This window comes from Anopheles ziemanni, chromosome 2 (assembly GCF_943734765.1).
Source record: "Anopheles ziemanni chromosome 2, idAnoZiCoDA_A2_x.2, whole genome shotgun sequence".
Classification (NCBI taxonomy): domain Eukaryota; kingdom Metazoa; phylum Arthropoda; class Insecta; order Diptera; family Culicidae; genus Anopheles; species Anopheles ziemanni.
The window spans coordinates 83,376,744-83,391,167 of NC_080705.1; the positions used below are offsets into that span (position 1 = coordinate 83,376,744).

General features: G+C 52.0%; 1 protein-coding gene across 1 annotated transcript; it reads left to right on the forward strand.

Annotated features, from left to right (window-relative positions):
- Nucleotides 1-774: 774 nt before the first annotated feature.
- On the forward strand, nucleotides 775-14,054 carry LOC131281088 (laminin subunit alpha). The gene is made up of 11 exons (XM_058310341.1): nucleotides 775-1,005; nucleotides 1,097-1,243; nucleotides 2,720-2,956; nucleotides 3,033-3,203; nucleotides 3,276-3,492; nucleotides 3,561-3,770; nucleotides 3,852-4,124; nucleotides 4,197-4,334; nucleotides 4,428-13,255; nucleotides 13,318-13,848; nucleotides 13,923-14,054. The coding sequence occupies exons 1-11, from the start codon at nucleotides 775-777 to the stop codon at nucleotides 14,052-14,054; spliced, it is 11,115 nt and encodes a 3,704-aa protein (XP_058166324.1).
- Nucleotides 14,055-14,424: the final 370 nt, after the last annotated feature.

The following is a 14,424-nucleotide window of genomic DNA, read 5'->3' on the forward strand; positions in this document are numbered from 1 at the left end:
TTTGGCAAATTTAGATCGAATGATCCTGAATTTTATAACGCATAGAATTATCAAAGATGATAAAAATCTTCAAGTCTGTGTAAAATTATTTCATGTCTGGATTTAAGAATTGATTTACTAAACATTTTTTCCTTTTTCTTAGCGATGCTTATTGCATTATATTACCGATACTTGTGCTCTCATCTTCGCGTTCTTCAGAATAAAAATCCTGTTTAGTTTACAATTTGAAGTCTTTTTCTGTTTCAACGAGCTTATGATCGTACATTATTTAAAGTTTAAATAAGTGGCGATTCTTACGGGCCAAGACGTGTTTAAACATTATCTGCTAGATATATTATATTAAAATGAAATTTAAAAAATAATATTTTTATTAAAAATTATATATTCTTTATAGTCCTCAGTTAAACTTGTGATATACTTGCTAGTTAGTCATAATCGCACTAAATAATCGCACAAGTAGAATGCGAAATGTGTTGGCCATTTAACGTACATAATACACATTCGTTTTCTTCAAAAACTTTTGTAACTTTAAAGATCTTGCCAATGCTCTTCAAATTTTTTATCTTGCCATGCGCCAGATGATACTGTTGTGAAGATAACTTTGCTAATAATTTGTTAAATGACCGAGGTTAAGTGAATAATCTTTACTAAAAGTTGGCATTTGAAGAAACATATATTTTCGACCATAACTTTTCAAACCGGGCTTTTGTATCTGCACAGCATTGTCTCGTCAACGTGCGTTAGGGTGATATCCATTCGGCTCGGTACAGCAGGATGGGGCATATCACGGCCCTAACATCGATCGCTCTGGTGGCCCTGGCCCTGGTAGGATCAGTGCGGGCTGAGCTGACTCCACCGTACTTCAACTTGGCCGAGGGGCGCAAAATCACTGCCACCGCCACGTGCGGTGTGGACACCGATGTTCCCGAGCTGTACTGTAAGCTGGTCGGTGCAAACACGGAGAACGACAACCAGAACCAATACTCCAAGGTCATCCAAGGACAGGTAAAGTAACCCGGATTGTGCGAGCGGGTGTTAATTCTTGAACAAACGGTTGGAGAGCCCCCCCATTTCATGTCTTCATCATTTCGCGCAGGTTTGCGATGTGTGTGATCCATCCGATCCGGACAAGAATCACCCGCCGGAGTACGCCATCGACGGTACGCAGAACTGGTGGCAGAGTCCCCCGCTGTCCCGTGGTATGAAGTACAACGAAGTCAACCTCACGATCGACTTCGGTCAGGTAAGGCTAAGCTATATATACTCCTATCGTAAGCTCTTCCCTCCCAGACTCCGAACATCGCTGGCGCAATGATCTAATCCGTGGAGCTGCAGCGAAAATGACATAATCGTCTCTGTCCAAACAAGTTCGTTTGCTTACGACGTGAGCAAACATTGATGAACTTTTGTGCTGTGTGCGTTGGCTTAAATCCAACGCGCGCTTGCCACACGTATGGCACACATGGTCAACAGTAATCAGTGGCCTGTGCCTTTTCGAACCTACACCAGCTTCTCATGGAATCGGGAGAAACATGTGGCAATGGACCGCCGGAAACGGACGCCCAGTGGGCCGGAAAAGACAAAACGGACCGCACCGACATCCCGGTTTGATAAGCGTTTTCTTGCTGGAATCCGTTGGACCCGTGATAACTCTTGTGAACCCGCGCGTCTGCTGATAAGAATTCCCATTAATTTGTGCTCTTGCTGAGCATGGAAATGAAGTATGCTGTAAGTGCCGTGTGCTTTCAAGCATAGGGCTTCTTATCAATTGCGGCTGTTCCAGTTTCTTGTAGTTGGATGCTGGAAATTGTTCTATGCTAGATTGGCAGACTCATCGTTTTGAATATTATGATTTATGTTCCGGCATTTCTCAATACAGTTCGTCCCTGAGCTTAAAACAATTACTTATGCTTAGAGCACATTGTTAAAAACTTTTGAAAATTGAGGAGTATAAAAAAAATCACAAAATCAATTTTTTGCACGCGGAACAAGAGCTCGTCGAAAATTAAAATAGTTTTATAATTTTATTTGCAACAATCATAAATAAGCTCGAAATTTGCGAAGTTAAGTTTTGCAAGATTAAAAATACTTGATATAAACAAAGTTTAACTATTTATAAGACGTGTCATAAAAAGGTTATGGGCTATAATTTGCTTTAATTTCATAGAATTTATTTTTATTTTTATTTACAAAACATTCATTTTGCCCATGCCGTTTGGTTCTGTGTGTCACAAATACCTCGAGGATGATGAAATTGCTACCACAGCTGTTTGGGTAGCATCCAATTGTCTCCGAGAACCGCCTAATGGACGCAAAGTGTAAACTTGACATTGTATCCGCAATTACTCGCTTTCCGCACTGGTTGCAATTATTGCTGTGGCCGCCAGCAACCGTTTCCAGCATTTATTTCCTTGGAATATGCAGAACACCATATCGTGCATCGCGATCGCAAAAACTGTACAGGAATGCAGCGAGCAGCTGTGAGCGTGCAACGATAGCATTTTTCAGTTCCTACTTCTATCAGAACTAGGCACTTCCGTTAGGTCTCCGTAGTGTTCTATGCAATTCAGTTTTTGCCAGCTTGATTTACTGCTGTTGAAGCTTTTTAATTCCGGAATAATTTTTCTCCCATGAAATCTCCAAAATAATGTACCATAATTCGTAGCTACAAAGCTTGATTATCCGTTGATGGAACCTCTCTTGGTTTTTTTCAATTCAGGAATTCCATGTGGCTTATCTGTTCATCCGTATGGGCAACTCGCCACGACCGGGTCTTTGGTCGCTCGAGAAATCGAGTGATTACGGCAAAACATGGACTCCCTGGCAACACTTCTCCGACTCGCCGGCCGACTGCGTCACATTCTTTGGTCCGGACAGTCTGAAACCGTTGCAGAACGATAACGATGTAATCTGTACGATGGAACACTCGAAGATTGTGCCCCTCGAGGGTGGTGAGGTAAGTGTGAAGCCAAAAAGATAGGGAAAGGAGAGAAGAACTTTTTCTAAACATTTATAATTATTGCTCCCCAAAGATTCCCATTCGTCTGCTGAACAATCGTCCATCGGCGAACAACTACTTCAACTCGTCGACGCTGCAAGAATGGAGTCGTGCCACGAATGTACGCATACGCCTTCTGCGAACGAAGAATCTGCTTGGACATTTGATGTCCGTTGCCCGGCAAGATCCAACGGTTACCAGACGTGTAAGTGCAATTTAACTCCCACTTATGATTTTAAACCGTAAACTTATCAGAATCCCTCTCCGTCCTCTACAGTATTTCTACTCGATCAAGGATATTTCCATCGGTGGACGGTGTGTGTGCAATGGTCACGCAAACACCTGTAACGTGCTAGACCCACGATCACCGACGCGCATCCTGGCCTGCCAGTGTCAGCACAATACCTGCGGCATCCAGTGCGCCGAATGCTGTCCCGGATTTGAGCAGAAGAAATGGCGTCAGAATACCAATGCTCGTCCATTCCAGTGCGAGCGTAAGGAAGCATGATATTAAGACTTTCTTGGGAGCTTGTGAAGCATATTTACCTTTGTATCTTTGTAGCTTGCAACTGCCACGGACATTCTGGCGAGTGCGAGTACTCCGAGGAGATCGATGCTAAAGGACTGTCGCTCGATATCCATGGAAACTACGAAGGAGGCGGTGTTTGCAAGAATTGTCACCACAATACTAAAGGTATCAACTGCAACCAGTGCGAGGACAAGTTCTACCGGCCACGTGGAAAGTACTGGAACGAGACCGACGTCTGCAAGCGTAAGTAGAACCGACCCACTGTACTTAGGTCTTTACCTAGAAAATACTCACGATGTAAATTGTGATCCTTACTCTACATAGCTTGCGATTGCGATCACTTCTACTCGACCGGAAACTGCGAGGAGGAAACGGGTCGTTGTGAGTGTCGGGTCGAGTTTCAGCCACCGCACTGTGACTCCTGCTCCTATGGACACTTTGGTTACCCGAACTGTCGCCCGTGTGAGTGCAATCTGAATGCCACCGTGGGATACTTCTGCGAGGCGGTCAATGGTGCCTGCCCGTGCAAGCACAACTTCGATGGACCGCACTGCAAGCAGTGTGCGAAGGAGTACTATGGATTCCCCGATTGCGATCGTAAGTGGACAACAATAGAGATAATGCTTTTTATGACTTGATGTGAAACAATATTTTCTTGTCTTTCGATAGCTTGCAGTTGTAATATGCATGGTTCGACCGATCGTGTGTGCGATCAGGACAATGGACAGTGTAAGTGTAAGCCCAACTTTGCCGGACGTCTCTGTGACACCTGCAAGGATGGATTCTTCCGGTATCCCGAGTGTACATGTAAGTATATTCTTTGTTTCCATTGGTCTATCCTTCCGTCAATCATTTACATAATCTCGAGCTAATTCACCATGTTTACCGCTCTTTTGAAAGATTGTAATTGCGATGTACGTGGAACGTTGGATGAAGTTTGCGACAAGAACACTGGCACTTGTTTGTGCCGCGAAGGTTACGGTGGACCACGTTGTGACCAGTGCATCCCCGGGTACTACAACTATCCGGACTGTGTGCCCTGCAACTGTTCGGCGGCTGGAAGTACTTCGACGGTGTGCGACATTACGGGCCGGTGTTCGTGTCTGGAGAACTTTGGCGGTCGGCAGTGTACGGCCTGTCTGGCCGGGTACTACCAGTATCCGGAATGTTTGCCGTGTAACTGCGACTCGTACGGGTCGCTCGCAAAGTCCTGCACAAGCGACGGCCAGTGTCAGTGTAAGGATAACTTCGACGGCAAGAACTGCCAGCAGTGCAGAGAGGGTTTCTACAACTTCCCGGCGTGCGAGGAGTGTAACTGCGATCCGGCCGGTGTGATCGCCCGGTTCGCCGGGTGTGGATCGGTCCCGGCGGGTGAACTGTGTCAGTGTAAGGAGCGAGTGCATGGGCGCATTTGTGACAAGTGTCGCCCGCTGTACTGGAATCTTACAGCGACCAATCCGCACGGTTGTCAGGAGTGCGAGTGCTTCATCGATGGTACGATCGGTTCTTTGGATACGTGCGACTCGAAGACGGGCCAGTGTGCTTGCAAACCTTCGGTGAAGGGACGCCAGTGTACGGAATGTAAGGATGGTACGTTCGATCTGTTCGGTTCGAGCTTGTTTGGGTGCAAGGACTGCGGTTGCGACATTGGTGGAGCGGCAGGCAACGTGTGCAATAAGGAGACGGGCCAGTGCCGGTGCCATCCTCGGGTGTCCGGCCGTACCTGTTCGTATCCGCTGACGACGCACTACTACCCGACACTGTACCAGTTCCAGTATGAGTACGAGGATGGCTATACGTCGTCCGGGACGCAGGTGCGCTATCAGTTCCACGAGGATATTTTCCCTGGCTTCAGTAGCCGTGGATATGCCGTTATGTCTTCGCTGCAGAACGAAGTGATCAACGAGGTGAGCGTGTTGAAATCGTCCGTCTACCGGCTCGTGATCCGGTACCGAAACCCCAACTCGGACAATGTCGTTGCGGCGATCCTCATCACTCCGGACAACCCGACGGAGGTGGAGCAGAAGACGAAGGTACTGTTCAAGCCTACGGAACATCCGGACTTTGTAACGGTTTCCGATGCTCGGGGTGAGGTGCCATCCGCTGTCGTGCTCGATCCGGGTACCTACACGATTAGCATCAAAACGGATAAGACTGTGTTCCTCGACTTTTTCGTTCTACTCCCTGCTGCGTACTACGAGGCATCGATACTGACGAAGAAGATTGAGAATCCGTGTGAAATCTCCGACCTCGGCCTCTGCCGGCATTATCAGTATCCAAGCGTTGGCCCGTACAGCCCACAAACGGAAGCGTTCATCATTGAAGACGAGCAGAGCTTCAAGCCGGTCGAGTTCTTCAAGGACTACGAGCACATGGATGTCGTCCGGGAGAAAGACCTACCGATACTAACGAACAATCAGCGTGAACTGTACTACCCAATGGAGGTGCCACACCCAGGACGGTACGTGATCGTCGTAGACTACATCACCAACCGGAACAGTCCCGAGGTGGGCATCCTGCAGGTGAACCTGGTGGGAGACATCGATCAGGACGGTTCGGTGACCGCGTACCCTTGCACGTACACCACCGTCTGCCGACAGCCCGTCATCGATAAGGAGTCGCGCGAGAAGATCTTCTTCCTCGATCCGAACAACCGCAAGCCGGTCCTCGTGACAAGCACCGATCTGTCCGGAGCGATCGCGTTCAAGTCGATCACGGCTATCCCGTACGACGAGTGGTCGACCGACTATATCCGCCCGAACTCGGTTTGCGTGATGCAGAATGGACGGTGCGTGCAGACGAGCTACCGGACAGCATCGGACTCGAAGAAGGTCGAGTTTGAAACGGAGAATGATTGGCGAGTGGCGGAGGAGGTTCCGCGTGCTGTGTTCGATAACAGCACCAAGCTGATCCTGCTCGACCAGAACCAGACGGATGTTAGTATCAAGGCGAAGGTGCAGCACCCGAACCGGTACGTGATGATCGTGAAGTTCTTCCAACCGGACCATCCGACGTTTAATGTGCAGTATCGAATTGAAACGGCGCGGCAGAACTATGACGGTCGACTGGAGGTACGTCACTGCCCGGCCAACAGCGGGTGCCGGGAGGTACTGAAGCAGGACAACGGTGCGATCGAGTTCGACCTGGAGGATAACATTGAGATTACGGTGGTTAATGGAGGCAGCCAGCGCGTGTGGGTCGACTATGTGCTATTGGTACCGGCCGAGCAATTCAACGGTGGCCTGCTGCAGGAGGAAACGTTCGATCAGACGAAAGAGTTCATCCAACAGTGCGGTCAGGATCATTTCCATATCCAGACGAATGCGAGCGAGTTCTGCAAGAAGGCGGTATTTTCGCTGACGGCCGACTACAACAGTGGTGCCCTGAAGTGTAACTGCGACTATTCCGGATCGACCAGCTTCGAGTGTGAACCGTTCGGAGGGCAGTGCCAGTGTAAACCGAACATTATTGGACGCAGGTGCGAGGCATGTAAGACTGGGTACTATGGATTCCCGGACTGTAAACCCTGCAACTGCCCGTCGACGGCCCAATGCCACAAGGATACCGGTGAGTGCGTCTGCCCGGATCGGGTGACCGGCGAGAAGTGTGACCAGTGTATGCCGTACACGTTCGGTTTCGATCAGATCATTGGATGCGAGGAGTGTAGCTGCAATCCGCTCGGTGTGGCCAACAATAACCTGCAGTGTGACATGGAAAGTGGCCTCTGCGAGTGCAAGTCGAATGTGGTTGGGCGTAAGTGCGACCGGTGTCAGTATGGGTTCTACAACTTCCCGTACTGTGACCCGTGCCACTGCGACATCCGTGGTACGACGTTCGAGATTTGCGATCAGGCGGACGAGAGCTGTTTCTGCAAGACGAACGTACAGGGCCGCGAGTGTAACACTTGCGTCGATGGAACGTACAACCTGCAGGCTAACAATCCGGACGGATGTACCAAGTGCTTCTGCTTCGGGCATTCCAGTCGCTGCCAGACGGCATTCCTGCGCCCGTTCAACGTGAGCATGATGAAGGAAATGAAATTGCACACGGTCCGTCTATCCGGTGGTAAGGCGACCATCACACCCTGGACGCTACCAGAGGCGGAAATCATGCTTAATGAAACGGTGGCAAAGGTTGCGCTCGACACCGTCGATCAGAAGGATCCATTGGACGGGATGGTGTACTTCGGCATGCTGGATCACCTGTTCGATCTGGCCAATCACCTCTCGGCGTACGGAGGATACCTTACGTACAAGGTGCACTTCACGAACGGACTGTTCGGTAGCGCTCTGATTGGACCGGACGTGATCCTCGAGGGCAATGGATTGGAGATCGTACACCAGAGCTACCGGCAACCGTCATCGAACCAACTGTTCAGCGGCAGCGTGGAGATGGTCGAGAGTAACTTCCAAACGGCGGCTGGAGGTTCGGTTAGTCGCGAACAGTTTATGATGTTGCTGCGCGACCTAAAGAACATTTACATCCGCGCGTCGTACTGGGAGCAAGGGCTGCAGACGGTGCTTTCGGATGTGAGCCTTACGATGGCGCACGATGACTTCGAAAACCCGCATCTGTATCGCGAACTGTCGATGGAGAACTGCGACTGTCCGCCGGGCTACGCGGGACGATCGTGTGAGGATTGTGCCCCTGGATACTACCGCGACCCGAACGGACCGTACCTGGGCTATTGCATTCCCTGTGAGTGCAATGGGCACGCGGATACATGCGACTGCATTACGGGCGTGTGTCAGAACTGTAAGCATTACACGACCGGTGATCATTGCGATCAGTGCATCGAAGGGTTCTACGGAAATGCGACGCGGGGCACACCGAACGATTGTATGATTTGCGCTTGCCCGCTGCCGGTTGAGTCGAACAACTTTGCAACGTCGTGCGAGGTGTCGGAGGACGGTTACGAGATCCATTGCGCTTGCAAACCGGGATACCACGGGGAGAAGTGTCAAAGCTGCGCCCCTGGCTACTATGGGCAGCCGCAGATTGAGGGCGAGTTCTGTAAGCCTTGTGACTGTTCGGGCAACATTAACAAAGACGAACCGGGTGCTTGCGATTCGGTGTCGGGCGAGTGTGTGCTCTGCCTGAATAACACTTCCGGACGTGCGTGTAACCTGTGTGCACCAGGATTCTACGGCGATGCCGTGCATCAAAAGGACTGCCAGAGCTGTATCTGCGATAAGCTAGGCATGGCATACTGCGACAACTTTGTCGGCACGTGCAACTGCCTACCGAACGTGATCGGTGAAAAGTGCGATCGGTGCGAGGACGATCACTATGGGTTTGAGTCGGGTCGTGGCTGTACACCGTGCGATTGTGGTATCGCCTCGAACAGCTCCCAGTGTGATGACCATACGGGCAAGTGTGCCTGCAAGCCGGGTGTTACCGGGCGTCAGTGTGATCGTTGCGAACCGGGCTACTGGAACTACTCCGAGCAGGGTTGTGTGCCATGCTCGTGCAATACCGACTACTCGCGTGGTCTTGGCTGTAATGCGTTGACCGGACAGTGCGAGTGCCTGTCGGGGGTTGTTGGCGAGAAGTGTGACTCGTGCCCGTACCGTTGGGTGTTGATACCGGAGACCGGCTGTCAGGAGTGTGACTTGTGCCATCACGCACTGCTGGATGTGACGGATGGACTGAAGGCGGACATTGACCCGGTACTACTCGACATCAAAACGGTTGCGGATGATTACTACACGTCGCAGAAATTGAACTACTTCGACGAAATGGTTGACCGATTGGAACCGAAGGTGCGCAGCTTGGATCCGCACGGAGTGAACCTAAACCCATCGCGACAGAAGGTGGAATCGTTGGAACAGGAGGTTAAGAGTCTAGACCGACGCATCCAGTATGCGGACGAGAACGCAAAGGACATGACGACCAACAGCGAGAAGTTGCTGGGTGCGTCCGCCAACGTGCTCGACAATTGCCGGCTGGTGCACATCAACACGAAGAACACGATCGATGAGGTGCTAGTGTTGGGAGCGAACCTTGGCTCATCCGAGATCACCAAGCTCGATCAAGCCTTTGAAGAGGCTAAGAACTACTTGGAGAACATCAAACAGTACTCGATCACACCGGAAACGCTCAATTCACAGCTGGAGAACGCCACCGGATTGCTCTTCGGCGTGGAGGCTTTCGGTGAACCGGTGCAGGCGCAACACGACAAGCTGGCCAAGCTGATGCACGACATTGGCGAGTTTGACGTGAAGCTGGAGGACTTGTACACCTGGAGCTTGCGGGTGGAGAAGGAGAGCGACATCACGTCGAAGCTGAACGCGAAAAACAAGGCTGCAGTCAACACCAAGTTCGACACGGTGACGGCCCACGCGAAGGAAGCGACAGAAAACATCAACAGCAGCAAGGCCCTGCTGACGAACTCATCCAACATCATGAAGGACATCGACATTACGCACACGGAGCTCGACAATGTGAACAAGCAGCTGACGGAACTGAACAACGGTGTCGACCGGGAGCTACCGCAGATGGACGAGGAATACAAGCAGCTAGACCCACTGATCGAGAAGGCATCGGAGCATGCGTCCAACTTGAAGATCGAATCGGAGAGTCTTTCGGAGAAGTATTCGGACGTTTCGGCGAATTCGGAGACAGCACTACAGGCGGCAACGGCTCACTCGAAGATCGTGGACGCGGTTAACGAGGCGCAGGATAACATTCGGAATGCTACAAACACGGCACAGAAGGCCACCGACCAGACGCTGGGCATCGACAATCGGGCCGCCGAATCCGACCATGCATCGCGGGAGCTGCTGAATGAGGCTCGGCGAATGTTTACCGCGCTGCAAACGGAACTGGAACCACATAGCAAACGTTCGATTGATACGGTTGATAGCATAAAGGAGAAGAACACACACAGCGACGGTATGTTGCACTCGATCAATGCTGCCTTGGATGGAATTCCGCAGGAATCGCACACCGACCAGTGGGAGAATGCGCGTGATCAAGCGATCGAGGCGAAGGGCAAGTCAGAAAACGCACTCAAAACTCTCGACCCAATGATCGCCGATCTGTCGAAGAGCGTGTTCCTGGCGGAGCAACTACCGAAGGACATTGACAACGCCCAGAAGGACATCAACCAGGCAACGGCGCAGGTCGAGCGGTTCAAGACGATGATTCCAAACATCCGGGAGCTGGTCCAGCGGTTGGACGAAAAGCAGGGCAAGGTGGATGTGGTCGTGAGTGACATCGGCGATCGGTTGGAGTCGCTGAAGCGCCAGATCGGGGAGGCCCGTTCGTTCGCCAACACGATCAAGGTGGGCATGCACTTCCATCCGAACACGACCGTCGAGCTGAAGGCCCCGGAGAGTTTGTCGCAGATGGCGACCAACTCGAACGTGTCGATGTTCTTCCGCACCGATAAACCGGAAGGTTTCCTGCTGTTCCTGGGCAACGATAAGGAGCCGAACGCGAAGAAGAGCTCCCGCGATGACTACATGGCGCTGGAGATCGAGAACGGCTATCCGGTGCTATCGATTGACCTCGGTAACGATCCGGAGAAGGTGATCAGCCCGAAGTACGTCGCTGACGACCGCTGGTACCAGGCGATTGTAGAGCGTACCGGCAACAACGTGAAGCTTACGATCCGCGAACAGCTCGACAACGGAACGGAATTGTTCCACTCCAAGGAACAGGTGTTGCCGGGTTCGTACAATGTGTTCAATGTGGATCAGAATAGCCGGCTCTTTATCGGTGGTTACCCGCCGGAGTACAACATGCCGCAGGATGTGAAGTCGAGTGAATTCGATGGGCGCGTCGAGCAGCTGCAGATCGGTGGCGAACATATAGGTCTGTGGAACTTTGTCGATGCCCAGAACGTGTTCGGTTCGCAGGAGCGTGATACGTTGCGCAGTGAGGAGAGCCCCTCGACTGGATTCCGATTCGGCGGACGTGGTTACGTGGCGATCGACTCGAAGTCGTACACCTTCAAGCAGCAATCGCAGTTACAGTTCCAATTCAAGGCCCCACCGGAGACGCGCGACGGTCTGCTGTTCTACGCGGGCAAGAACCGTCACTTCATCTCGGTGGAGATCCGGAACGGTGCCGTGGTGTTCCAGTTCAAGCTCGGCCAGCAGGCGCAGGTCGTAACGATCGGCTCGAAGAGTGCATTCAACGACGACAAGTGGCATAAGGTTTCGGTCGAGCGGGAAGGCAACGTGGGCAAGCTGACGGTGGACGACAAAGAGGTGTTCCAGCAGATGGGATCGCCGGAACACTCGCAGTTGCACATTTCGGATGCGATCTACTTCGGTGGTTACCACAGCAAGGTGAACCACTCGGAGGTAACATCGAAGGGCTTCGATGGGTGCATCGACGACGTGTACATCCTGGGCACCAAGGTTGACCTGAGTCTCAACACGAAGGCACTGGATGTGCGTCCGGGATGTCCGATGAAGTTCTCATCGCTGGTCTCTTTCCCACCGCATCAATTCGGTTACGCCAGCCAACCGGGTGTGCAGTCGGCGAACGGACTGCAGGTTAACCTGAAGTTCCGCACAACGCAAAGCGACGGAGTGTTGTTCTACACGAGCAACTACGATCAAACCGGCACGTTCGGATTGGTCCTGCGGGATGGTGTGCTCGTGCTGTCCAGTACTGGCACCGAAGTGACCACCGAACGTCGCACTTTCGACGATGGTGAGTGGCATGCCGTCACTGCCGGACACGAACGCGATCGCCTGGCGCTGCTCGTAGACGAAGAGCCTTTCTACAGCCCACAATCCTACCCACCTCGCCCGCTGCTCATCGACAATGGGGACATTTACTTTGGTGGACTGCCGAAGAACTACGTCACACCGAAGCTTGCGTTGGCCACGAATGCCTACTTTATGGGCTGCCTGAGCGATATCACTGTCAACGGGCAGATCGTTAACTTTGCCTCCTTGAGCGACAAGAAGTCGGCCGTGCTGGATCAATGCTCGAAGGAGCTGTTTGCCGCTGGCAGGAACACCCCACTGTACTACCCAGACGACGGTAAGGAACCGAAGGTGTTCGTCCATAGCCGCTTCGACGACAGTGAGTCGGAACCGGGAAGGAAGCCAGCGGCTCCTTCGGTGTCGACCAGTACCACAACGCCGGTACCGGCTGTGAGTGCGCCTTCGACGCCTCAAAAGACACCGTCAACGCAGAGTTCCACTCCCAGCACCACTACGAGCACCACAACGACACCACCGACCACGACAACGACATGGCGTCCGCGTCCAACGAAACCGGACGAACCACCGCCGGTCTGCAGACTGCCGGTCACCCCCGAGCAGGACGTCGACTTCGACTCGGGCTACCGGTTCGGAACGGGCCAGTTCAGCCACATCGAGTTCAACGACGTTGGGGCGAAACAGAAGCGGTACGACTACTCGCTCAGCTTCAAAACGTCGTCCTCCGAGGGTGTGCTGTTCTATGTGGCCGACGCACGTCACACCGACTTTATCGCGCTCGATCTGCGTGACGGCCGGGTGCACCACGCGTTCAAGTGTGGCACCGCGTCGTACGAAATGCTCTCGAAGGAGCGCTACGATGACAACCGGTGGCACACGGTGAAGTTCTCACGCAACCTGAATAAGGGCTCGCTGGTGGTGGACAGCGAGGACGAGTCGAGTGGCGACCTGAATGGCACACCGCGACAGATGGCGCTTCAGCCACCAATGTTTGTCGGTGGCGTTAGTGGTGACATCCATGAGGATGTGGCAGTGAATCTTAAGGTGAGTGTGTGAGGATCAAGGGTCATCTGGAGTTTATTTAATTTGTTCTCGTTCTCTTGCAGATGGATAAGAACGTACTGGAGAAGAATCAGTTCGTCGGCTGCATCAACGAAATCGAAGCGAACGGACGCCCCGTATCGGTGCCGTCGAACATCACGCGCACAATCCCCTGCTCGTCGCAAATCGAATCGGGCACGTTCTTCGGCAACGGTGGCGGTTTCGTGAAGCTGTACGATAAGTTCAAGGTCGGCAGTGAACTAACCGTCAGCATGGACATCCGACCACGCGCCCAGAGTGGTCTGCTGATGTCGGTGCACGGTCGCAAGGCGTACTTCGTGCTGGAGATGGTCAACGGAACGATCATGCTGACGGTGAACAACGGCGATGATCCGTTCACGGCAACCTACACACCGCCGCCGGAAGAGAATCTCTGCGATGGCCAGTGGCGTTCGGTTTCGGCCATCAAGTCACAGTACGTCATCACCATCAAGGTGAACGACATCAGCTCGCATCCGGCCATTGGCAACGTTTCCTCCCCGTCGACGGATACGACGCGTCCGCTGTTCCTTGGAGGGCATCCTCACCTACAGAGGGTAAGCTTCAAGTGAATCTCCCTCTTAAGTTTTCTCGCTAACGTTACTCATTCCTCTTCTCGCTTCTCCTATAGATCCGTGGATTCGTGGCGCGTGCACCGTTCCAGGGTTGCATCCGGAACGTGAAGGTTCGCGATAGCGTCGAGGAGATTACACCAAAAATGACTGTCGGCAACGTGCAGACGGGCGTCTGTCCGACAATCTAGGGAATTTATCCCTCACCCCTATAACCCGCACCCACCGCATCGTGGGAGTGAAAAATATACCGATATCCGACCTGTTTCTACGGGCCGGGGAAACGGAACAATTGGTTTGCGGAACACGACACTAGCTAATCGGCATTAAGGAATCTCCTGGCGATGGATAAAGTGCTGCACGATGATGGACTTCTCTGCTTTTGGAACACTGCTTTGGAATTTTACTTCTTTTTTTTTCTACCATTTTCTACCATTTCCTTTTAACAATTGGAACTGTATCGAAACTGTACTCATGACAAATCCTTCTATATACTATACTAATATTTTCTACACCATTTACTACGAAAAAACCAACATTCTTTTCTCAAATTTGTGCCAT